Here is a 27,849-nt window from a genome sequence, read left to right on the forward strand (position 1 = left end):
CTGTGTGTGGGAGAACACTGCTATAGTGCTACGGCCCTAGCGACACGGTAGGGCAGTGTCAAACTCATTCCACGGAGGACCGAGTGTGTCCGGGTTTTCGCTCTTCCTTTGCACTTGATTGATTAATTAAGGTTACTAATTAGTAAGGCGCTCCCCTCACCTGAAAGGAAAAACAAACAAAAAACAGCAGACACTAGGCCTTCCAAAGAATGACTTTGACACCCCTGTGCTAAGGCTACGGCCCAGCTCCATGGGAGACAAGCCCACAGAGAGGAAGGTGTGAGTGGGGTGAATTGAGTGCGGTGAATGTTTTTCCTGAGTGGGCCTGGTGGTTTTATTTTCCAATAATTCATTAAGTGGTGTAGTCGGTAATGGATAGATTCCATTTCCTTTCCCTGCAGAGTTGGGCTCAATTCAAATCGAAGGCAGTCAATAATCGAAGGCAGTTAAATAGCTTCTACTTCTCAGTTTATTGAAAAGAAATGCCCTTTTTTCAATTATTGAACTGTAATTTGTTTACTTCCTGAATTGACTGCCTTCATTTCTAATTGTGCCTAAGGGAATGTGGAATGTTTCCCTGAGGAAATGTGTACTCCCACTGCCTTAGTAGAAGCTTAGCAGTTACTGTTGCAAGCTTACAACATGGGTTTGATTCAATGGAACCTAAAATGTTTCTGCTGTGTTACTCTGAGTAAGGAAGTGGCAACGCATGGGTGTCCACCTGTTTTTTTTTTTTTACAGTACCAACAACAATCCTGATTGCATCCAACTAGTGGAAAACTACAGTTTAAGTTAACAGAAATTACAATTCCAGTGTCAGTCCTGATTTGAATGAATTGCAATTAAATTGAACCCAACCCTAGTGTTTACGTTTAACTACTGTGTGTGTTGGAATAAAAACAAGCCCCTGGATGGCTGTATTTTACTCAAACGTAACCACTTTAATGACTAAAGAGGCATAGTTGAGAGACTTCATTTTCTTGTTTTGCAGAACTGAACTGTTTTAGCCTTGATTAAGGACACAACTCAATAACTGCTCGATAACCATTGCTTCTGCTACATTGGAGATCGTTTTAATTAGAGCAAAAAATATTAAGCATTTGATTCGCCAAGAGTTCCCAGGCATGTTAAGCCATTGATTTCTTCACACCCTAATTGATCTAAGGGGCTTTGTGTGTACATTGCAAATAGCAGTGACAACAGCGTGAGCAACATCAAACGTCATTGATGTTGTGCAGACAAACGGAGAGCCAGAGAAAAAATAATAATAATTCTTTGGTATCAGAAACTCACGTTTTGCTGGATTTAGATGGAGGTAAATCTTTTGGTGTTTCACTCAAAATCCGAAGGCCTTTGGAAATGAAATAACGAAGGAGCCGTCAATAGAGATGTACTGTCGTAGTACAAAAGGCAATACAGTGGCCTTATAGCCTTCGTGCTGCCTGTAACACGAATCAAACCCACTTGACTTGATACTCTATTGAATGTGTCATGTGTGCTATTCCTTCTCTACCCCGTCACAAAGCACAAAGTTCTCTTGAAAAACCTTGGATGCTTTGATGACTTTGTGTGTGCGCTGACTAGGCTAGGACTGGGCTGTCTGCAGCTTCTATTGTCAAAGAGCATTCCATGCTCCACTAGTTTCACATCATTGAAAGGCTACATTCTCTGTCTGCTTTTCTCTCGCCATTCAGGTGACACACTGTTGGAGGTACACTACATGACCAAAAGTATGTGGACACCTGCTCGTCGAACATCTTGTTCCAAAATCATGGGCATTAATATGGAGTTGGTCCCCCCCCTTTGCTGCTCTAACAGCCTCCACACTTTTGGGAAGGCTTTCCATTAGATGTTGGAACATTGCTGCGGGGACTTGCTTCCATTCAACCTAAAGAGCATTAGTGAAATCGGGCACTGATTTTGGGAGATTGGGCCTGGCTTTCAGTTGGGGATCCAATTAAACCCAAAGGTGTTCGATGGATTTGAGATCAGGACTCTGTGCAGGCCAGTCAAGTTCTTCCACACCGATCTCGACAAACCATTTCTGTATGGACCTCTCTTTGTGCACGGGGGGATTGTCATGCGGAAACAGGCCTTCCCCCAAACTTTTGCCACAAATTTGGAAGCACAGTATTGTCTAGAATGTCATTGTATGCTGTAGAGTTAAGATTTCCCTTCACTGTAACTAAGGGGCCTAGCCTGAACCATGAAAAACAGCCTCAGACCATTTTTCCTCCTCCACCAAACTTTACAGTTGGTACTATGCATTCGGCCAGGTAGCATTTTCCTGGCATCCCCCAAACCCATTTTTTTCTTCCGGACTGCCAGATGGTGAAGTGTGATTCATCACTGCAGAGAACACATTCCCACTGTACCAGAGTCCAATGGCGGCAAGCTTTACACCACTCCAACTGATGCTTAGCATTGTACATGGTGATCTTAGGTTTGTGTGCGGCTGCTCGGCCATGGAAATCCATTTAATGAAGCTCCCGACAAACAGTTATTGTGCTGACGTTGCTTCCAGAGCCAGTTTGGAACTCCGCAGTGAGTGTTGCAACCGAGAATTTTTTTTTACACGCTGCGAGCTTCAGCACCCATTCTGTGAGCTTGTGTGGCCTACCACTTTGCGGCTCAGCCGTTGTTGTTCCTAGACGTTTCAGTTGACTGTGCTCAATTTTATACACCTGTCAGCAATGGGTGTGGCTGAAATAGCAGAATGCACTAATTTGAAGGGGTGTCCACATACTTTTGTGGAACTATAGTGTAGGTCTCTTTTACCATCTCTCACCCCACAGCTGTTTTGAGTTGTAATTACAAAAATAAGTCTGTTCAAAAAGGGAATTTAGTAACTGGAGGAATGTGTTATGGAGGGATATGAGTTTAAGAAAGGAGCAACAATCGTATTCATATTCATGAGAATATTATACACCGGTGTCAACATACTTTTGTATTTAAAGGGTATACAGTGCATTCGGAAAGTATTCAGACCCGTTCACTTTTTCCACATTTTGTTACGTTACAGCTTATTTAAAAAATGTATTAAATTGTTATTTTTCCTCATCAATCTACACATAATACCCCATAATGACAATTCAAAAACAGGTTTTTATAAAAATCCTAAACTGAAACATCACATTTACATAAGTATTCAGACCCTTTACTCAGTATTTTGTTGAAGCCCCTTTGGCAGTGATTACATCCTTGAGTCTTCTTGGATATGACGCTACAAGCTTGGCACACCTGTATTTGGGAAGTTTCTCCCATTCTTCTCTGAAGATCCTCTCAATCTCTGTCAGGTTGGATGGGGAGCATCGGTGGACATTTATTTTCAAGTATTTCCACAGATGTTCGATCGGGTTCAAGTCCGGGCTCTGGCTGGGCCACTCAAGGACATTGCGACTTGCCCCAAAGCCTCTCCTACGCTGTTTGGGCTGTGTGCTTAGGGTCGTTGTCCCGTTGGAAGGTGAACCTTCCCCCCCAGTCTGAGGTCCTGAGCGCTCTGGAGCAGTTTTTCATCAAGGATGTCTCTGTACTTTGCTCCATTCATCTTCTCCTCGATCCTGACTAGTCTCCCAGTCCATGCCACTGAAAAACATCCTCACAATGATGCTGCCACCACCATTCTTCACCGTAGGGATTGTATTGGCCAAGTGAGGAGCGGTGCCTTGTTTTCTCCAGACGTGACACCTGGCATTCAGGCCAAAGAGTTCAATCTTGTTTTCATCAGACTAGAGAATATTGTTTCTCATGTTCTGAGAGTCCTTTAGGTGCCTTTTGGCAAACTCCAAGCGGGCTGTCATGTGCCTTTTACTGAGGAATGGCTTCTGTCTGGCCACTCTACCATAAAGGCCTTATTGGTGGAGTGCAGCAGAGATGGTTGTCGTTCTGGAAGGTTCTCCCATCTCCACAGAGGAACTCTGGAGCTCTTTCAGAGTGACCATTGGGTTCTTGGTCCCCTCCCTGACCAAGGCCGTTCTCCCCCGATTGCTCTTCCATTTAAAAATGATGGAGGCCACTGTGTTCTTGGGGGCCTTCAATGCTGCAGACATTTTTTGGTACCCTTCCCCAGATCTGTGCCTCGACACAATCCTATCTCGGAGCGCTACGGACAGTTCCTTCAGACCTCATGGCTTGGTTTTTGCTCTGACATGCACTGACAACTCTGGGACCTTATATCAACAGGTGTGTGCCTTTCCAAATCATGTCCAATCAATTGAATTTACCACAGGTGGACTCCAATCAAGTTGTAGAAACATCTCAAGGATGTTCAATGGAAACAGGACTCACCTGAGCTCAATTTCGAGTCTCATAGCAAAGGGTCTGAATACTTATGTAAAAAAGGTATCTGTTTTAATTTTTTAATACATTTGCTAAAATTGCTAAAAACGTGTTTTAGTTTCATCATTATGGGGTATAGTTTGTAGATTGATGAGGAAACATTTTTATTTATTTTATTTTAGAAAAAGGCTGTAAAGTAACAATGTGGATAAAGTGAAGGGGTCTGAAAACTTTCCGAATGCACTGTATGTCTGTGAGAGGTTACTGGGCCTAGCCGGTCAGTGACTTGGCTGGACTGCGGGTCATGGGCAGCTAAATGGCCAGTCTGGCCCTGAGTTACCTCTTTGGGCTTTAGCATCCATGATCGAGCAGAGCATGGAAGATGTCTAAAGAGAAGAAGAGAGAGTTTAAGGGTGTGTGTGTGAGAGAGAGTGGAAGACGGCGAACATGTGTGTGACGGCGAACATATGTGTCAAATAGATGGGTCATGATCTCTGTGTGAGTGTGTGTGGAAGGAGATGGTGGCAAATTGTGTGAGTGGGTGTGAGAAAGGGAGAAGGTTAGTGTGTGTGAGAGAGAGAGACAGCAAGTGTGTCTCTGTTCTGCACTTGACGGATCATTTGTAGTGTTCCCCTGTGGGTTCCCACTCTCTCTTCCAGTCAGCACACAGAGCATTGAGCACAGAGCTCACAGCTTGGAACATGCAACAGCAATGTCCCACATTCAGGCACCAGTACCATTAAATCCAAGAGGCCCAGTTTTGAAAAGAACGGCTGTATATAAGGCTTGTGCAGTTACCGCCATAGCAGCTGTTTTGATTCACTTAGTCACTGTTTTATTCCTAATTTCGCCTGTGTTGCTTACTACATCTTCTGGCAATCAGTGGCGTTGGTATTAATGTGTATAAGTGTATTTTCGCTGTTACTAAAACTAACCTAGTAACCGAGATCAGCCTATTCGGATGGGATTAGTTTTACTGGGGGAGGTCGTATAATGTATTTTTGTGAACAACGGCAAAACACCATATCTATCATTTTTGTCCTGTGCGAATCTGCCATGTCATTCATTTTTACATGGCTGGAGCGTAACAATTCCATCCAGAATAACCTACTGTATTTCGGCAAACTCCAAGGTCCTCTGATAATACTAGTCCCGTGCGTATTGGCATCCCTTTGTTTTGTGAGACATTACAGAGTTGGACAGGTGCGTCTTGCAAGAAAATAAGAACTGATTTGTATTGTATTACCTTTATTTAAACTTCACTTAGTCAAAGTATTGGACAAAGTATTGCTGCAGAGACAATTAAACATTCTTTAATGAGCCCTCAGCTAATGGCTTGCTATGTTTAGCAATTTTGTGGGACAGTACATAGCTAGCTCTCGCAATTCTGTCATTTGCTGAATGCAGTTTTGTGAAAAATACTTGCTGCTTTTGCAACTGAGAAAGCAACTGTTTCGATGCACTTTCCCTCTGCTCAGAAGACACATTCCTAGATTTCTCTGCATGCTTTGCCTGGAGGTGTTGGGACAGGTTGTAGTCTTTCAAGACAGCGATGGTCTCTTTGCACACAGCTTTCCCTGATACCTCAATAAAGAAATATTTCAATGTCCACTCTTCCTGGAACACCCTACATTCATTGTCTACTTTCCTTTTCTTTGAAATCTTTCAAAAAGTAATTTTTTGCGCAATTTCTAACTAGCTACTATTTGTAAGTGTGATATGTGTCTGCCTGTCAGTCACTGTTTGTCCTCAGTTGTTATTGTTATTTATACAGTTGTTATTTATACGTGCCATCAAAATAAATGTCCCACAAGCGGTGGGAGTTAAATCATTACACAAAGGCGAGTATTCATTGGGCTTTTAATATGAATAACAAATGTTTTTCAAAACTATACTATCGCAAAATCTTTGATCTGAGCATGATTCCGCAGGCCGTATTGAATCAGGTTGCAGGCCGCAAACGGCCGCTGGTGTAACAGTTTAGCTTCCGTCCCTCTCCTCGCCCCAACCTGTGCTCGAACCAGGGACCCTCTGCACACATCAACAGTCACCCTTGAAGCATCGTTACCCATCGCTCCACAAAAGCCGCGGCCCTTGCAGAGCAAGGGGAACCACTACTTCAAGGTCTCAATACGAGTGACGTCACAGAATTAAATGCTATTAGCGCGCACCACCGCTAACTAGCTAGCCATTTCACATCAGTTACACTCACCCCCCTTTTGATCTCCTCCTTTTCCGCAGCAACCAGTGATCCGGGTCAACAGCATCAATGTAACAGTATAACTTTAGTCCGTCCCCTCGCCCCTGCCCGGGCTCGAACCAGGGACCCTCTGCACAAATCAACAGTCACCCTCGAAGCATCGTTACCCATCATTCCACAAAAGCCGCGGCCCTTGCAGAGCAAGGGGAATTACTACTTCAAGGTCTCAGAGCGAGCGACGCTACCGATTGAAACGCTATTAACGCTAACTAGCCAGCCAGTTCACATCGGTTACACCGGCCTTTGCCCAGGCCTGATCTAGAGGGACAATCCAGGAGGATTAACATTATTGTGGATGGCATACCAGAGTCTCCACATGAGACCTGGATGGAGTCTGAGGAGAAAGTGAGAAAGATGGTTATCGAAAAGCTGCAGACTAGTAAAATAAAACTCAGAAGTGAAATGTTGAGAATGGTAGCAGACTGTATTGTCACCCCTAATTGCTCTATCTTTAACCAAAGCTTAAAATAGTGTTTTTCCACAGGCATGGAAGGAACCTAAAGTAATTCCACTACTTAAAAATACTAAAGCACCCGTTGCTGGCTCTAACAGCTGCCCAATCAGTTTGCTGCCTGTTCTTAGTAAACTGATGGAGAGAATTGTGTTTGACCAAATATAATGCTATTTCTCAGATAAGTTAACTACTGACTTTCAGCATGCGTATATAGAAGGGTACTCAACTTGTACTGCACTGGCTCAGATGACTGATGATTGGTTAAAATAAATGTATAACAAGATGATAGTTGGGGCTGTACTGTTAGAGTTCAGTGCAGCCTTTGATGTTATTGATCATAAATTGTTAGTTAAAAAAAAAACACTTACTATGGCATGACATCACCTGCCATCACATGAATGGAGAGTTATTTATCCAATAGAACCCAGAGAGTGTGGTGTCCGTCAGGGCAGTTGCCTTGGGCCATTATTCTTCTCTATTTTTACAAATGATTTGCCACTGGTCTTACTCGAAGCTAGAATGACTGTGTATGCAGATTATTCGACACTCTACATGTCAGCACCCAGGCCAGTAAGCTCACTGACATTCTAAATAAGGACTTACAGTTTGTATCAGAATAGGTGATTAACCTTTTACTGCAGTGGGCTAAATCAGGGTCACACAGAGTGATTATTGGTTGTCTTAAACAAATCTACTTTAAAACCAAAGTACACACCTCACACATAGGGTTATGGAGTTGAAAAAAATAAGCCACCTGAACCATGTCAGATATAGAGTTTAAATGTATAATTTATTTTGTTTGCATCCCAATATTACACTTTATATGCATCACTGAAGACTGAAATATAGAAAGAAACATTGACATAGAAACACAGGATTTAATTAAAATTGTAATCTTTATTAATAATAAAATTATGAAAAATATTTACATTCCACCTATGGGGACAAAGAGAGCGCTTTTGGTCATTGACTGCAGAAAAGGGCTATTAATAAACTGGTCTTAAATACTGTACATATTAAACTAAAAGCATTGTATTTGGTTCAAAACATGCTCTAAGACATCAACCTCAACTGGAGTTGTGTATAAAGGGTGTGACCATTTACCAAGTTGAGGAAGCTAAACTCCTAGGTATAACATTGGATGGTCAAATTATCATGGTCAAGTCGTATTGACAAAGTTGTTGTGAAGATGGGGAGGAGTGTGTGAATATGGGCAGGGGCAGTCTGTTATAAAAATATGTTATGTGTTATGTGTTTTTTACACAAAAATCAACTGTACTAGTTGGTCTTGTCCCATCTTGATTACTGTCTGGTAATATGGTCAAGTGCAGCAAAGAAAGACCTAGCAAAGCTGCAGCTGGCTCAAAACAGAGCAGCACGCCTTGCCCTTAACTGTACATACAGAACTAACATCAACAACATGCATGCCAGTCTTTCCTGGTTGAGAGTTGACGAGTGGTTAACTGCTTCTCCTAGCTTTTATGAGAAATATTACTGTGATAAATTCCAGGTTTGTCTGGATAATCGAATAACATACAGCTCAGACACCCATACCTATCCCATAAGACATGTCACCAGGGGTCGCGTCACAGTCCCCAAGTCCAAAATTAATTCAAGGAAATGCACAGTATTATACCGAGCCATGATCCCATGGAACTCCTTCCATCTCCAATTACTCAAGCAAACAGCAACGTTTCCTTTATGGCAAAATAGGGACAGTGAAATGACACACACACAAACACTCTAACACACACAATCTAAACACACATTATTATTTAGTTTTGTTTGTATATCATTGTATTTTATATTTGTGTGACTGTTCTTGTCTATTTGTTACTTGTCGTGTTTTATGGTTTTGTGCAGACCCCAGGAAGAATAGCTGCCGCTTCAGCAAAAACTAAGGGGATCCGAATAAACCAATTGAGCTTCAACATCGCCAAATACGTCAGTATAATTAAATGTGCAATAAAAATGAAATTGCCCTAGGCCTATTTAATGAAACTTGGCTGTTGATGTAGGCTGTAGATCGCAAAGCAGGGCATTACCAAAACTTTGTGGAAATGGCAAATTCACTTTCTCATCCATAAACGCATCTCAAGTGCGCTGTTCAGCAGCTCACATAAGCAGGATGGAGGGCATTTTCACTAGGAAGGACGTGTACCGTGAATTGATAAAATAATGATTATGATCACACTTCCTCAATTTAATTATTATGGGGACACCTATGAATTTGGCAGCCAAGCACGAGTTATCAGTGTAGCTTAGTATCACCTAGACATAATATTGCAATATATTCATGTCTAGAATAAAAATCTCCAGGCTTCCATCATAAGAGTCAATCAAATGTTTTTTTAAATAAAGAATTACAGGGGGCAGGGTGATATTTACATAACCAACTTCTCTAGTCCTGTCCGAATATGTCAGCAGACTCCATCCCTGTTAGGATGGTCCTGGAGAGCTGGAGTCCAGGGTTTTGTTCTAGCCTTGCACTAATCCAGTTCTTACTGTTTATAGTATCAGGTATGTTTGTTTTATTGCTATAGAATTATAATTGCTCCCCAGGACGGGGACCTCCCCTGGCTTCCAGAACTGTAATAGGCCTCATCTATAGTATATTGAGGTCGCAGGTGATAGTGCAACGAAAACCAATAACTAGCCTGCTAATACTGCTGCACTCGCTATGCCTAGGGGTCTTAGACCTAGTTAACTGGTTTTTAACCTGATTTTAAGATGTGCATCTTTGTAAGAAGTCAGTATCTGCACTAGGGAAGCAACGGTACACAGTATGTTATTGAACCATTCGGTATGCCCACTACGGTTCAATACGCACACGTGAACCACAGAATTACGGTATGCCTGTCATTTTCCAATAATTTCCAAACGTGCTTATTGCGTTGCAGACTACACGCACGTCATACATTCAGATCCACTGTGGCCGTTAGGGGGCTTCTGAGGACTGACAAACTTTACTCCACAGCAATGTCTCAAAATGTGGCAACCACAGTGACCGCAACCCCCTCCCCATTAAACAATCAATGGACGATTTGCAATGACATCTCAGTAGGAAACCTCCCTAAAAGGGCCCCATGAAGAGAGGGGAAACAAAAAACAAATATTCTTTCAGCTCCAACGTGATAATGGCGAGCGCCAGCGAGATAAAGAGAAGCAAATTTGAAGATGCACTGACGTCTTTCAAGTCCGCCGTGTGGGAACATTTTGGATTCAGAGTTCAATATGATGACGAGGGTAAGAAGACCATAAACAATCAAAGTACAGTCTGCAAGCATTGCTTTGCAACTGTTGGCTACTCAAATGGAAACACTTCTAACTTGTAATTTACATCGCCATCACCCGGCCGTATCCCTTGTAGGTGGGGCTGTAGCAAGGAGAGTCCACTCGTTAGCGAAAACACAATCTCTCACTGCTGCCTTCCAACAAAAATTTGAGACAAATTCAGAAAAACATAAAGAAATACCAAAAGCAGTGGGAGTATTCATAGCCAAAGATTTGCAGCCCTATTCGGTGGTTAAAATGAAAAAAAATTGGGGGGAAATTGAATCACGTTACAATGTCCCCTCCCGCACACATTTTAGCAGCAAAGTAATTCCCAAACTCCATGAAACATCACGGAGAGAAATTGAAAACTAATTGACATAGACACCCTATCTAGTTCTCTCCACTGACAGTTGTACCTCCAGAGCAACTCAAAGCCACCTCACTGTGACAGTTCACTATGTACTGGATTGGGATATTTTTTATTTTTTTATTTTACCTTTATTTAACTAGGCAAGTCAGTTAAGAACAAATTCTTATTTTCAATGATGGCCTAGGAACAGTGGATTAACTGCCTGTTTGATTTGTCTATAGGAAAAATAAAGAGTTCATTGTTTAAAGGGTGAAGTGTTTTTATTTTTTTCTTAAATATAAACATTACCGTGGCCCACAAACCGTGCTACATACCAAACTGTGGGCCCACTGTACCGTTGTATCCCTAGTATGCACCTAGGGGTTGAATATACATGTGCCCAAAGAGACAGCAACCTTACCATGGTCCAGGGCCAACTATGTCTCTTTTGACCTCTTGGTCGGCCAGTCCAAGCTGATTATTATTTGCTCAGATAGTGACGCAATACAAATATGTACAAAAAGGAAAAAATCACAGGCATGCCCAAACTAAAGACTGAAAAACAAAACCAGACTTAATTGGCAGCACCTGTCTCCTTATCAACCAGGCTTTGCAACTGGACAAGATTTCTGCTGCCCCCTGGGGGAATGGAGTGTTAAAGTGGTAGTGAGCTGTAGTGTGCTGTCTAAACTACTTGACCTATTCCATAACATTATGTGGAAGGTCATAGTAAACATGTTCTAAATTGTAGCCCTGGAGGTTAGGCTTTATAGGCCTTAATCTTCCATGCCCTGATGTTTGTCTTTGTGACTCATGCAGCAGATGAGCTTATTTACAGCCATATAAATCTCTGCTATGAAACGACCTGTGGGTTGGCCCTGATGGAATTGTGTGTTTGCCAGTAGTTTGTCAAGACCGATGGATGTCACACTTGGCCTCCCAGGTCAGCTCCATCACGTCCTGGATTAAGTTAGCCAACCGAGGCTAGTAAACCCCAGTAACTTGATGAGGCTTGTGCTCTCTGCTCTTGTACAGGGGTTTTCTTCAACACTCTTAGAAAAAAATGTGCTTTCTAGAACCTAAAAGGGTTCTTCGGCTGTCCCCATTGGTGAACCCTTTGAAGAACCTTTTTTGGTTCCAGGTAGAACCCTTTCCACAGAGGGTTCTACCTAGAACCAAAAAGGGTACTCCTACTGGGACAGCCAAAGAACCTTTCTGGAACACTTTTTTTCAAAGAGTGAAGAACTTGTTGAGATACTGTTGAAAATACTTAAATTGTTTGAATTTGAAAGGTTTTGATCTTTTTGAATGGTTAAAAAATCAGAAATCAATCTACAAAGAGCTTACTTTACCACATGGGTTGTGGCCTACTACCTGTAAACACATCAGACAGTGCAGAAGCAACTTCAGATTACCTCAGAAAACATTGTTATTCTGACTGAACATCAGAGGGAAATGTATTTGTAAATAATCTGAAAGTATATTTTGGATGCTGCTTTTATAAGCGTAACCATTGTGACTGCAGACATTTGTGTGCTGTGCTTCAGGAATACAGGCATTAGGACCACTTTCTGCACGGCTAAACATCTGTGCTGCTTGTTAGGGTTCTGTCTGTGTGTGTGTGCCATATGGCGTGCGTGCACGTGTCTTCAAGAGAGCGGGAGTGTGTGTGTGCGTGCGTTTCCCGGCAGCTCTTTCTAAAAAGAGTAACAATGGGAGAGGTTGAGAAGGGAGGGAGTGAGGGGCCAAAGCAGGTGAAATTTCCCTGGGATAAATGGTTGGTTTCAGCCTGGCAATAATGCAATCAGAGGCTCACTGCAACAAACTGACATGTGCCAGGCTGGCGGATTTGAAGGCCGCTCAACAAATAACCGAGGCTGAAGGTCAAGCTGTATTTTTCTGAATAATAATATTGCTTGTTCACGTTTAATTTCAGTGGTATTTGGTGAGCTAGAGGGGCATCCTTCAAGGACTTAAGGGGATATAGGGGGAGAATCTCAATTGCAGATTCCTCGTGTCCTCTCTCCTAGCTGCCTTTTCAAAACCTGTTGGAAGAGAGAGCCAGTGGTTACCGCAAGGAGTATGCAATTGAGATTCTCCCAGAGTAACTCCTAGATGAAGATGCAGTCGTGACTAGCTCTTAGGAAACTCTGCAGTATTTTGTTTGTTTATGTACTATTTTTTTACGTTATTAGCTCAGCAATTGTTTTGTGTCATTACATACAGCCGGGATGATCTATTAGATATTAGAGAGGCGGTAACTCACCAAAACTTCCAGCATTACGAAAAGGATTACGACTTCCCTGGAGCAGATCCTTTGTTTGCTCTCACCAGAGCAATTGAACTTATTCCAGAGGCTGACCCAAAACAATGAGAGGGGTACTCGGGGCGGTCATCTGGTCCGACATAGGAAACTTGGACACCACCCACCGCTTCTGAGTATTCTACTCACTAATGTCCAATCTCTGGATCATAAAGTTGATGAGCTCAAGGCGAGAGACACCAGGGATTGTAACATACTTTGCTTCACGGAAACATGGCTCTCTCGAGATATACTGTCGGACTCTGTAAAGCCAGTTGGGTTCTCAGTACATCGCGCCGACAGGAACAAACATCTTTCCGGGAAACAGAAGGGTGGAGGTATATGATTAACAACTTATGGTGTAACTGTGATAACATACTGGAACTCAAGTTCTTCTGTTCACCCGACCTAGAATATCTCACAATCAAATGCCAACCGTACTATCTCCCGAGAGACTTTTCGTCAATAATAGCCACAGCGTTCTATATCCCCCCTCAAGTCGATACCACAACGGCCCTCAAAGAACTTCACTGGACTTTATGCAAACTGGAAACCACATATCCTGAGGCTGCATTTATTGTAGATGGGGATTTTAACAAAGCAAATTTGAGGAAAAGACTCCTGAAATTCTATCAACATATTGATTGTTGTACTCACGCTTCTAAAACTCTCGACCATCGTTATACTTACTACCTTCCAGAATGAAAATAAGGCCCTCCCCTGCCCTCCATTCGGCAAATTGGACCATGATTCCATCTTGCTCCTCCCCTCCTATAGGCAGAAACTCAAACAGGAAGCACCCGTGGTAAGGAGTATATTCAACACTGGTCTGACCAATCGGAATCCACGCTTCAAGAATGTTTTGATTACGCGGACTGGGATATGTTCAGAGTAGCTTCAGAAAATAATATCAACGCATATACGAACACGGTGAATGAGTTTATCAGGAAGTGCATAGGAGATGTTGTACCCAATGTGACTATTGAAACCGTGGATAGATGGGAGCATTCGCACAAAACTGAAAGAGACTGGGAATATGGAAGGATACAAACAGTGTAGTTATTCCCTCCGCAAAGCAATCAAGCAGGCTAAATGTCAGTATAGGGACAAAGTTGAGTCCCAGTTCAACAGCTCAAACACGAGACCTATGTAGCGGCATCTACAGACTATCACGGATTATAAAAGGAAAACCAGCCACGTTGCGGTCCCGACGTCTTGCTTCCGGACAGGCTGAACACCTTCTTTGCTTGTTTTGAGGCTAATGCATTGCGACCGCCGCGCCCATCTATCAAGGACTGTGGGCTCTCCTTCTCTGTGGCCGATGTGAGTACCACAGTCAGTGGCTGGAACTATGACAGCATTGAATGAGTTGTTTTCTGCCATAAGCAACCAATAAAATGCTCACCCAGAGGCGGCGCTCCTAGTAGCCTGGGACTTTAATACAGGAAATCTTAAATCCGTTTACCAAATTTCTATCAGCATGTTAAATGTGCAACCAGAGGAAAAATAACTCTGGACCACCTATACTCCACACACAGAGATGCATACAAAGCTCTCCCTCATCCTCCATTTAGCAAATCTGACCATAATTCTACCCTCCTGATTCCTGCCTTCAAGCTCAAATAAAGTAGGAAGCACCAGTGACTAAATCAATTTTAAAAAAGTGGTCAGATGAAGCAGATGCTAAGCTACTGGACTATTTTGCTAGCACAGACTGGAATATGTTTGAGGAGTACACCACATCAGTCATTGGCTTCATCAATAAGTGCATCAATGACATCATCCCCACAGTGACCGTACGTACATACCCCAACCAGAAGCCATGGATTACAGGCAGCATCTGCACCGAGCTAAAGGCAAGAGCTGCTGCTTTCAAGGAGCGGGACTAACACAGAAGCTTATAAGAAATCGTCAATACAGGACTAAGATCGAATCGTACTACTCTGGCTCTGATGCTTAACGGATGTGGCAGGGCTTGTTAACTATTACAGACTACAAAGGGAAGCACAGCATTGAGCTGCCCAGTGACACGAGCCTACAAGATGAGCTAAACTACCTCTACCCTCGCTTTGAGGCAATTAACACTGAAACATGCATGAGAGCACCAGCTGTTCTGGAAGACTGTGTGATCACGCTCTCCGCAGCCGATGTGAGTAAGACCTTTAAACAGGTCAACATTCACAAGGCCGCAGGGCCAGGCGGATTACCAGGCTGGATCCTGGACTCCCTGTCCAGGTGGTAGGTAACAACACATCCGATACGCTGATCCTCAACACAGGGGCCCCTCAGAGGTGCATGCTGAGTCCCGTCCTGTACTCCCTGTTCCCTCATGACTGCATAGCCAGGCATGACTCCAACACCATCATTAAATTTGCCAATGACAGTGGTAGGCCTGATCACCAACAATGATGAGACTGTTATGGTGCGTGAATGAGGACCCAAAAGCGAATTAACAAACAGAGTTTCTTTAATGATGAACACACGTGGGCTCAGATGGACAGGTAGATTCCGACAGGACAGGACAAGGTTGCAGCAAACACGATGATAGTCTGGTTCAGGCATGAGACACACAAACAAGAATCCGACAAAGACAGGAGCAGAAACAGAGAGAGATATAGGGACCTAATCAGAGGGAAAAAGGGAACAGGTGGGAAAAGGGGTGAATGAGGTAGTCAGAGAAGACAAGGAACAGCTGGGGGAAAGAGGGACAGAAACGGTAGTACGACCAGCAGAGGGAGACAGGGTGAAAGGAAAGGACAGAAAGACACAACATGACAATACATGACAGTACCCCCCCACTCACCGAGCGCCTCCTGGCGCACTCGAGGAGGAAACCTGGCGGCAACGGAGGAAATCCTCGATCAGCGCACGGTCCAGCACGTCCCGAGAGGGAACCCAACTCCTCTCCTCAGGACCGTACCCCTCCCAATCTACGAGGTACTGGTGACCACGGCCCCGAGGACGCATGTCCAAAATCCTACGGACCCTGTAGATGGGTGCACCCTCGACAAGGATGGGGGGGGGGGGGGGGGGAGACGAGCGGGGGCGCGAAGAAGGGGCTTGATACAGGAGACATGGAAGACCGGGTGGACGCGACGAAGGTATCGCGGAAGAAGAAGTCGAACTGCGACAGGATTAATGACCCGAGAAATACGGAACGGACCAATGAACCGCGGGGTCAACTTGCGAGAAGCCGTCTTAAGGGGAAGGTTCTGAGTGGAGAGCCAAACTCTCTGACCGCGACAATATCTAGGACTCTTAGTTCTACGCTTATTAGCAGCCCTCACAGTCTGCGTCCTATAACGGCAAAGTGCAGACCTGACCCTCTTCCAGGTGCGCTCGCAACGTTGGACAAAAGCCTGAGCGGAGGGGACGCTGGACTCGGCGAACTGAGATGAGAACAGCGGAGGCTGGTACCCGAGGCTACTCTGAAAAGGAGATAGCCCGGTCGCAGACGAAGGAAGCGAGTTGTGGGCGTATTCTGCCCAGGGGAGCTGTTCTGACCAAGACGCAGGGTTGCGAAAAGAAAGACTGCGTAAGATGCGACCAATAGTCTGATTGGCCCGTTCTGCTTGACCATTAGACTGGGGGTGAAAGCCGGAAGAGAGACTGACGGAAGCCCCAATCAAACGGCAAAACTCCCTCCAAAATTGAGACGTGAATTGCGGACCTCTGTCCGAAACGACGTCTGACGGAAGGCCATGAATTCTGAAAACATTCTCGATGATGATTTGTGCCGTCTCTTTAGCAGAAGGAAGCTTAGCAAGGGGAATGAAATGAGCCGCCTTAGAGAACCTATCGACAACCGTAAGAATAACAGTCGTCCGGCGATGTGAGACCACGGTCGAGAGGGAATGGGAAGCGGCCTGAGACGGCCGGCAGGAGGGGAGTTACCGGACTTAGTCTGCGCGCAGACCGAACAAGCAGCCACGAAACGACGCGTGTCATGCTCCCGGGTGGGCCACCAAAAACGCTGGCGAATGGAAGCAAGCGTACCCCGAACGCCAGGGTGGCCGGCTAACTTGGCAGAGTGAGCCCACTGAAGAACGGCCAGACGAGTAGGAACGGGAACGAAAAGAAGGTTCCTAGGACAAGCGCGCGGCGACGGAGTGTGAGTGAGCGCTTGCTTTATCTGCCTCTCAATTCCCCAGACAGTCAACCCGACAACACGCCCCTCAGGGAGAATCCCCTCGGGGTCAGTGGAGGCTACTGAAGAACTGAAGAGACGAGATAAAGCATCAGGCTTGGTGTTCTTAGAGCCCGGACGATAAGAAATCACGAACTCGAAACGAGCGAAAAACAGCGCCCAACGCGCCTGACGCGCATTAAGTCGTTTGGCAGAACGGATGTACTCAAGGTTCCTATGGTCAGTCCAAACGACAAAAGGAACGGTCGCCCCCTCCAACCACTGTCGCCATTCGCCTAGGGCTAACCGGATGGCGAGCAGTTCGCGGTTTCCCACATCATAGTTACGTTCCGACGGCGACAGGCGATGAGAAAAATACGCGCATGGGTGGACCTTGTCGTCAGAGAGGGAGCGCTGAGAAAGAATGGCTCCCACGCCCACCTCTGACGCGTCAACCTCGACAACGAACTGTCTAGAGACGTCAGGTGTAACAAGGATAGGAGCGGATGTAAAACGATTCTTGAGGAGATCAAAAGCTCCCTGGGCGGAAACGGACCACTTAAAGCACGTCTTGACAGAAGTAAGGGCTGTGAGAGGAGCTGCCACCTGACCGAAATTACGGATGAAACGACGATAGAAGTTCGCGAAGCCGAGAAAGCGCTGCAGCTCGACGCGTGACTTAGGGGCGGGCCAATCAATGACAGCTTGGACCTTAGCGGGATCCATCTTAATGCCTTCAGCGGAAATAACAGAACCGAGAAATGTGACGGAGGAGGCATGAAAAGTGCACTTCTCAGCCTTCACAAAAAGACAATTCTCTAAAAGGCGCTGGAGGACACGTCGAACGTGCTGAACATGAATCTGGAGTGACGGTGAAAAAATCAGGATATCGTCAAGGTAAACGAAAACAAAGATGTTCAGCATGTCTCTCAGGACATCATTGACTAATGCCTGAAAGACAGCTGGAGCGTTAGCGAGGCCGAAAGGAAGAACCCGGTATTCAAAGTGCCCTAACGGAGTGTTAAACGCCGTCTTCCACTCGTCCCCCTCCCTGATGCGCACGAGATGGTAAGCGTTACGAAGGTCCAACTTAGTGAAAAACCTGGCTCCCTGCAGGATCTCGAAGGCTGAAGACATAAGAGGAAGCGGATAACGATTCTTCACTGTTATGTCATTCAGCCCTCGATAATCTATGCAGGGGCGCAGAGACCCGTCCTTCTTCTTGACAAAAAAAAACCCCGCTCCGGCGGGAGAGGAGGAGGGGACTATGGTACCGGCGTCAAGAGCTACAGACAAATAATCCTCGAGAGCCTTACGTTCGGGAGCCGACAGAGAGTATAGTCTACCCCGGGGGGGAGTGGTTCCCGGAAGGAGATCAATACTACAATCATACGACCGGTGTGGAGGAAGAGAGGTGGCCCAAAAACAGATCGATCAAAAACCCGTATCATCTCCTCCTTAAAGTCCTGATACTGGTTAGTACACTCAGCCCTTGCCTCCCAGATTGCCGTGCCCCACTCACGAGCCCGTCCAGTAAGGAGAGATATGACGTAGGCGACACGAGCAGTGCTCCTGGCGTAAGTGTTGGGCTGGAGAGAAAACACAATATCACACTGGGTGAGGAACGAGCGGCATTCAGTGGGCTCCCCAGAGTAACACGGCGGGTTATTGATTCTGGGCTCCGGATATTCGAAAGCCCTGGAAGTGGCCGGTGGATCGAGGCGGAGATGGTGAACCTGTTCTGTGAGGTTGGAGACTTGGGTGGCCAGGGTCTCAACGGCATGTCGAGCAGCAGACAATTCCTGCTCGTGTCTGCCTAGCATCGCTCCCTGGATCTCGACGGCTGAGTGGAGAGGATCCGAAGTCGCTGGGTCCATTCTTGGTCGGATTCTTCTGTTACGGTGCGTGAATGAGGACCCAAAAGCGAATTAACAAACAGAGTTTCTTTAATGATGAACACACGTGGGCTCAGATGGACAGGTAGATTCCGACAGGACAGGACAAGGTTGCAGCAAACACGATGATAGTCTGGTTCAGGCATGAGACACACAAACAAGAATCCGACAAAGACAGGAGCAGAAACAGAGAGAGATATAGGGACCTAATCAGAGGGAAAAAGGGAACAGGTGGGAAAAGGGGTGAATGAGGTAGTCAGAGAAGACAAGGAACAGCTGGGGGAAAGAGGGACAGAAACGGTAACCTAGTACGACCAGCAGAGGGAGACAGGGTGAAAGGAAAGGACAGAAAGACACAACATGACAATACATGACAGAGACAGCCTGTAGGGAAGAGGTCAAAGACCTGGCCGTGTGGTGCCAAGACAAGAACCTCTCCCTCAATGTGATCAAGACAAAGGAGATGATTGTAGACTACAAGAAAAAGATGACTGAGCAAGCGCCCATTCTCATCGATGGGGCTGCAGTGGAGCAGGTTGAGAGCTTCAAGTTCCTTGGTGTCCACATCACCAACAAAGTAACATGGTCCAAGCACACCAAGACAGTCATGAAGAGGGCATGACAAAACCTATTCCCCCTCAGGAGACTTAAAATATTTGGCATGGGTCCTCAGATCCTCAAAAGGTTCTACAGCTGCACCATCGAGAGCAGGGTTGCATCACTGCCTGGTATGGCAACTGCTCAGCCTCTGACCGCAAGACACTACAGAGGATAGTGCGAATGGCCCAATACAACACTGGTGCCAAGCTTCCTGCCATCCAGGACCTCTATTCCAGGCAGTGTCAGAGGAAGGCCTTCAAAATTGTCAGACTCCAGCCACCCTAGTCATAGACTGTTCTCTCTGCTACCACATGGCAAGCGGTACTGGAGCGTCAAGTCTAGGTCCAAGAGCCTTCTACTGCTCTTTAATTACTTGATACTTATCTCTTATTCTTATCCTTTTTTAAACTGCATTGTTGGATAGGGGCTCATAAGTAAGCATTTCACTGTAGGGTCTACAGCGCATTTGATTAATACCTTTAAGTGTGTTAACCGTCGCAAGGCTGCCGGCCCAGATGGTATCCCTAGCCGCGTCCTCAGAGCATGCGCAGACCAGCTAGCTGTGTGTTTACAGATATTTTCAATCTCTCCTTATCCCAGTCTTTTGTCCCCACGTTTCAAGATGGCCACCATTGTCCTTGTACCTAAGAAAGCAAAAGTAATTGAACTAAATTACTCTCGCCCCGTAGCACTCACCTCTGTCATCATGAAGTGCTTTTAAAGACTAGATAAAGGTCATATCACCTCCTCTTCGCTAACCCTCAACACTGGGGCCCCACAAGGGTGCGTGCTCAGCCCCCTCCTGTACTCCTTGTTCACCCATGCCAAGCACGCCTCCAACTCAATCATCAAGTTTGCAGACGACACAACAGTAGTAGGCTTGAAAACCAATAATGATGAGACCGCCTACAGGGAGGAGGTGAAGGCGCTGGGAGTGTGGTGCCAGGAAAATAACCTCTCATTCAATGTTAACAAAACTAAGGAGATGATCGTGGACTTCAGGAAACAGCAGAAGGAGCACCACCCTATCCATATCGACGGGACCACAGTGGAGAAGGTGAAAAGCTTCAAGTTTGTCGGTGTACACATCACAGACAAACTGAAATGGTCCACCCACACAGACAGTGTGGTGAAGAAGATGCAACAGCGTCTCTTCCACCCCAGGAGGCGAAATAAATTTGTCTTAACCCTCCACAAACTTTTACAGATGCACAATTGAGTGCATCCTGTCAGGCTGTATGATCACCTGGTACGGCAACTGCACCGCCCACAACCGCAGGTCTCTCCAGAGGGTGGTGCGGCGTGCCCAAAGCATTACCGGGGGAAAACTTTCCACCCTCCTGGACACCTACAGCACCCGATGCCATAGGAAGGCCAAAAATATCACCAAGGACAAAAACCACCCGAGCCTCTGCCTGTTCACCCCGCTATCATCCAAAATGCGAGGTCAGAACAGGTGCATCAAAGCTGAAACCGAGAGACGGAAAAACAGCTTCTATCTCAAGGCCATCAGACTGCTAAACAGCCATCACTAACACATCAGAGTCGGCTGTCTATAGACATCGATGGATCACTTGCCACTTTAATAATGTTTCCGTATCTAGCGTTACTTATCTCATATGTATAAACTGCACTCCACACTATTCTACGGTATCTTAGTCACTTTTAAATTGTTTACATATTGCATCACTCATCTGTATTGTATTCTATACTACACCGCTGACTGTTAAACAGCCATCTCCAGCACACCATAGGCTGCTGCCTATAAACATAAATTAGGAATTACTGGCCACTTTAAGGAAATGAAACACTAGCCACTTTAATAATGTTTCCGTATCTTGCATTACTCATCTCATATGTATAAACTGTATTCTACACTAAGCCACTATATGTTAGTCCAATGCCGCTCTTACATATATATGTGACCCGATTCAGGAAACTAGGCGTATGTCACAAGTCACGACTTCACAGGAGAGCTGTTTGAACTTAAGAAATATTTGTATCAAAATGTGTTTTTGGCCAGAAATGCCTTCTCAAACATGTGAACTTTCATGTGCCTTAAAACGTCTTAGGGCTGAAAACCCGTTAACGGGATCGATATGACAACAGCCAGTGAAAGTGCAGGGCGCCAAATTCAAAATATTCAAAAATCTAAATTAAAATTCCTCAAACATACATGTATCATATACCGTTTTAAAGGTAGTCTTGTTGTTAATCCCACAACAGTGTCCGATTTCAAATAGGCTTTACGGCGAAAGCACCACAAACTATTGTGTTAGGTGACCACCAAACCACAATAAAAACAGCCATTTTCCCAGCCAAAGAGAGGAGTCACAAAAAGCACAAATAGAGATTAAATGAATCACTAACCTTTGATGATCTTCATCAGATGACACTCATAGGACTTCATGTTACACAATACATGTATGTTTTGTTTGATAAAGTTCATATTTATCAAAATATGAGTTTACATTGGCGCGTTACATTCACTAGTTCCAAAAACATCCAGTGATTTTGCATAGCCACATCATTCAACAGAAATACTCATCATAAATGTAGATGATAATACAAGTTATACACATGGAATTATAGATATACCTCTCCTTAATGCAACTGCTGTGTCTGATTTCAATTTTTTTACGGAATAAGCAAACCATGCAATAATCTGAGATGGTGCTCAGAAGAAATAGTCACAATAGCCGCCATGTTGGCGTCAACTTAAACAAGAAATTATATGATAAATATTCCCTTACCTTTGACGATCTTCATCAGAAAGCAGGTCCACAATAAATGTTTGTTGGGTTCAATAATGTCCGTTATTTATGTCCAAATACCTTCTTTTGTTAGCGCGTTTGGTTAACATATCCAAACTCTCATTCTGTTCAGCGTTACGTCGGACAAAAACTTCAAAAAGTTATATTACAGGTCGAAGAAACATTTCAAACCAAGTACAGAATCAATCATTAGGATGTTCTTAACATATAGCTTCAATAAAGTTCCAACCGGAATATTCCTTTGTGTCTTGATGAGCAATGGAACGCAAATGGATACCATGAGGAACGCGCATGATCAGAAAATGGCTGACTGCCAGTCACCTGATAGATTCTGCTCTCATTCAGTTCCACAACACAGTAGAAGTCTCATTCAAATTTCTATAGATGGTTGACATCTAGTGGAACCACTAAGAAGTGCAACATCATTTATCTCAAGGGGATTTCATTGGGAACTGTGGTGAATACATACCAAGCTCAGATTTCTCACTTCCTGTTTTGAATTCTCCTCATGATTTTGCCTGACATATGAGTTCTGTTATACTCACAGACATCATTCAAACAGTTTTATAAACTTTATAGTGTTTTCTATCCAATACTACAATACTATAATATGCATATATTAGCAACTGAGACTGAGGAGCAGGCCTTTACTTTGGGCAACTTATTCATCCAAGCTACTCAATACTGCCCCCCAGCCATTTTTTTTATTTTTTTATTTTTATTTTTTATTTCACCTTTATTTAACCAAGTAGGCTAGTTGAGAACAAGTTCTCATTTACAACTGCGACCTGGCCAAGATAAAGAATAGCAGTGTGAACAGACAACAACACAGAGTTACACATGGAGTAAACAATAAACAAGTCAATAACACAGTAGAAAAAAATAAAGAGTCTATATACATTGTGTGCAAAAGACATGAGGAGGTAGGCGAATAATTACAATTTAGCAGATTAACACTGGAGTGATTAATGTTCAGATGGTCATGTGCAGGTAGAGATACTTGTGTGCAAAAGAGCAGAAAAGTAAATAAATAAAAACAGTATGGGGATAAGGTAGGTAAATTGGGTGGGCTATTTACCGATGGACTATGTACAGCTGCAGCGATCAGTTAGCTGCTCAGATAGCAGATGTTTGAAGTTGGTGAGGGAGATAAAAGTCTCCAACTTCAACGATTTTTGCAATTAGTTCCAGTCACAGGCAGGCCAAATGAGGTGTGGCTTTAGATGATGAGATGATCAGTCAGCTACACCTGCTGGAGCGCGTGCTATGGGTGGGTGTTGCCATCGTGACCAGTGAACTGAGATAAGGCGGAGCTTTACCTAGCATGGACTTGTAAGACGTTTTAATATCAAACTTGTATACCATCTGTAAATACTCATACAATTGTTAAATTACGAGCCTAGTTGGTTTAGCCACAGAAAAAGTGAGCAACCTTCCCACTAGTCATGATTGGCTGAGATAATGAGTGGGTTGGACATGCCGAGAGTTGAGTTTGAATTGCTCTACCATATAGCACGCGTCTGTCTATTGGAACTGGTCAGTATGTTTAGGTAATCATGTCAAATGCGGCTTTAAAAATATATATATACTGAGTAGTAAAACTGTATAAACCTAATGTCAAGTGTACTGTTAGCTAGCTAACGTTGGCTGGCTCGCTAGCTAACGTTATGTGTATGCTCTCCAATTTCTGGAGGACCTTGTTTTGAAATTAGTGGAATTCGAAAATGATAGCTAAGGAGATGGAGAAAACACCAGTCTGGATTACATCGTCAAACTAAGGCAACCATGCATGGCATCAGACAGGAGACGCACCCAACCATGATCTATACTGGTAAGATTTTCAGATTTTACATGTTTCTAATTTTGACAGAAAGTAGTTTCATTTCAAATGTACTGTTAGCTAGCTAACATTGGCTGGCTGGGTCACTAGCTAACGATATGTGTATGATCTTATTCTTCATATCTCAGACACATTTGCTTATAGCCATATAACCTGGTTGGTTAGCTACCTTCAGAGTCATGCAGGGTAGTAACGTCATGAGTTGTGATTATGGTAAAAAAAAATTGCTAGCTAGCTACATGTCTTAACAAAAGACTCCACTCTAATTTTGACAAAGTATTTTTATTTCAAGTTCAGGTGTACTGTTAGCTAGCTGGCATGCATTAGGATTTATTGTTTACCTAGCTAGCTATCTAGCTACATATCTTAACAAAATACTCTCGCCTTAGTGTGCCAGAGCGCAGAATAACATGCATTTTTGATCGCTTGAATATGTCCGGTGTCAGTAAACATCGGCAACCAAAGCATAATTAAATTGTTGCCAATTGCACAGTTAGTCACCAACGCTCTGTATAACATGAAAAAAATACTAATCCAGCTGTGCTAGGGTGAGTAAAATGGTCAGAGTGGGGTGTTCTCTCATTATGTGTCTGGAAGTAGCTAGCCAATGTTAGCCAGTTACCTTGGGTGCTTGACTGTAGTTGTGAGGTCAGAGCTTTCAGAACAACACGACTTATTCTCTCTGTCTTAGATGTCTGGAAGTAGCTGACAAGTTAGTACAGAACGGTTGGATCAACCCTTAAAGAGATGGGTGGGGCTAAGGCTTAAGAGGGTGTGAACAATGCTGAATGGGTGTAGACAAAGAGGTGCTCACCAATAGTAGTACCAAAACATTGAAAGACAGTTTTCTCAAAAGTGAATTTACAAGATGATCAACTTTCAAAGCATCATTTCTTTCCCATTGTTTCCTCAAATGCAGCGGATGATATACAATTTTGTAGCTCTGAGTCTCTACTTTTATCCAATATAAAAAACAGAGAAACAAGAAATTCAAATGTTGCTACATAAGACTGAATCCAGGTGGTGAGTCATATATTCTTAATCCATTCCTTACTTAGATGTATCTGTATTTTGGGTATATGTTGTGAAACTGTTAGATATTAATGCACTGTCGGAGCTAGAAGCACAAGCATTTCGCTACACCTGCAATAACATATGCTAAACACGTGTATGTAACCAATACATTTTATTTGATCTCCACGTGACCAGGAAGTACGAAGCATAAAGTTTGGGGTGGCAATACAGCACTTTAGTGGTTTTATACTTTCTTTAAAGACCTAGCAATACAGTACCAGTCAAAAGCTTGGACACACCTATTCATTCAAGGGGTTTTTATTTATTTTTACTATTTTCTTGTAGAATAATATTGAAGATATCAAAATTATGAAATAACACATGGAATCATGTAGTAACCAATAAAGTGTTAAACAAATCAAAATATGTTATATTTTAGATTCTTCAAAGTAGCCACCCTTTGCCTTGATGACAGCTTTGCACACTCTTGGCATTCTCTCAACCAGCTTCACCTGGAATGCTTTTCCAACAGCTTTTCCTTCACTCTGCAGTCCAACTCATCCGAAACCATCTCAATTGGGTTGAGGTCGGGTGATTGTGGAGGCCAGGTCATCTGATACAGCACTCCATCACTATCCTTCTTGGTCAAATAGCCCTTACACAGCCTGAAGGTGTGTTGGGTCATTGTCCTGTTGAAAAACAAATGATAGTACCAATAAGCGCACACCAGATGGGATGGCGTATTGCTACAGAATGCTGTGGAAGCCATGCTGGTTAAGTGTGCCTTGAATTCTAAATAAATCACAGACAGTGTCACCAGAAAAGCTCCCCCACACCATCACACCACCTCCTCCATGCTCATCCGTTCACCTACTCTGCGTCTCACAAAGACACGGAGGTTGGAACCAATAATAAAATAATTGAACTCATCAGAGCAAAGGACAGATTTCCACCGGTCTAATGTACTTTGCTGGTGTTTCTTGGCCCAAGCAAGTCTGTTCTTCATATTGGTGTCCTTTAGTAGGGGTTTCTTTGCAGCAATTTGACCATGAAGGCTCCTCTGAACAGTTGATGTTGAGATGTCTTTTACTTGAACTCTGTGAATCATTTATTTGGGCTGCAATCTGAGGTGCAGTTAACTCTAATGAACTTATCCTCTACAGCAGAAGTAACTCTGGGTCTTCCTTTCCTGTGGCGGTCCTCATGAGAGCCAGTTTCATCTAGCATTTGATAGTTTTTGCGACTGCACTTGAAGAAACTTTAAAAGTTCTTGAAATTTTCTGCATTGAGATTATAGTAAAAATAAAGAAAAACCCTTGAATGAGTAGGTATTTCCAAACTTTTGACTGGTACTGTATGTTTTATATTTCTAAGACACTTATGAATTGTAGACTTTTAAAGAGTGACTTCCTTTGAAAACTACCTATGTGGCATCAACACGAGTCAGAAACAGTTATTCTAATGTCAAATAGTACTACAAAGTGTAAATAGGATAATTTTGTCCATGAACGTCAGTCTCGTCTAAAACAGAGTTTGGAACACCAACAGGTAAATGAAGGATGGGTTTTGATTTGACAATGTCCACTTACCCACTAACATGGGGTGAACAACTGCGGTGATTGCTCTCTATCCAATAGCATAGACAGTGTCAGACCCGCTCAATGTCACGCCTACTCCCGCTCCTCACCTCTGGCGTAATATAATAACCACCGGTCCTGGGATCCATCTTTACGCACACCTGGCATCAATCATCGGGCACACCTGGACTCCATTACCTCACTTATTACCTCTCCTATATCTGGCACTCCCTTAGGTTATTTCCTCAGTCAGTATTGTTTGTGTTTTGTGGCTATATGTGGCTCATGTTTGTTATATTGTTCGATGTTCTGTTTATGATTAAACTCACCACTTGCTTTCTGACTCCCGGCGTATACGTTGCGGAATACTGACTCCAACAATGGAAGCAGCAGGAAAACAGAATATATCCCACATGGTCAATGCGTAGGGATACCTTCTACGTCAACACCATGACCAGCTGGCACAACTGGAGAAGGCTATAGAAAAGGCTCTTCGCAGTGTGCATCTTCTTGAACATGCCCGGGCAGTGTTATGGTCAACTAGCGGAGGATACTCTACAACCAGTAGACCCAGCGAGCCAGCACAACAGCCCATTCAGCAACCCGCTCAGGTCAGCGATGCCAGTTTGTCCCTCCCAGGATAAATATGACTGTACCACAGAGAGGTTCAAGGTTGCCACGGTTATTTCTCTGCTGACTGGGCAGATGTTGGAATGGGCCACGGCCGTTTGGGAGAGAGGAGAGGAGCTAGAGAGGAGCCTCATATGAGGGGTTCATGGCTCTGTTCAAGTGTCTCCTCGATCATACCCAGGAGGGCAGAGAGGGGGTTGAGCGCTTGCTTCAATTACAGCAGGGTGACCAGACGGCTGACGAGCACACGCTCACCTTTCGGACAGTAGCAGCATCCAGTGGATGGAATGAGCCTGCCCATATGCTATTCTGAAGAGGTCTGCGCGAGGAGAGCCAGAAGGAACTGGCCTGTCAAGACGACAACCTCTCCTTGGACGCACTCATTGCAATGGGAATCTATCTGGATAACCTAATTTGGGAGTGTCGGTACTCATCACTTCTTTCCCTCCCTCAGTGAACACTGGATCAGAGCCT

General features: G+C 44.2%; 1 protein-coding gene across 7 annotated transcripts in view; it reads left to right on the forward strand.

Moving 5' to 3' along the window:
- raly (RALY heterogeneous nuclear ribonucleoprotein) overlaps window positions 1-27,849 on the forward strand; it is a 172,073-nt gene that overhangs the window by 26,211 nt on the left and 118,013 nt on the right. For 2 of the 7 annotated variants that reach the window (XM_036949858.1, XM_036949861.1), the window contains exon 1: window positions 10,020-10,238. The exons of 2 other annotated variants lie outside the window; for them this stretch is intronic. In XM_036949858.1, coding sequence (XP_036805753.1) covers window positions 10,079-10,238 — 160 coding nt within the window. In that variant the 5' untranslated portion in view covers window positions 10,020-10,078. Of the gene's footprint in view, window positions 1-10,011; window positions 10,239-23,401; window positions 24,146-27,849 lie in introns of those variants that run through there. 3 more of the 7 variants (XM_036949859.1, XM_036949860.1, XM_036949862.1) reach the window with 3 other exon arrangements.

Source organism: Oncorhynchus mykiss, chromosome 17 (assembly GCF_013265735.2).
Source record: "Oncorhynchus mykiss isolate Arlee chromosome 17, USDA_OmykA_1.1, whole genome shotgun sequence".
NCBI classification, from domain to species: Eukaryota; Metazoa; Chordata; class Actinopteri; order Salmoniformes; family Salmonidae; genus Oncorhynchus; species Oncorhynchus mykiss.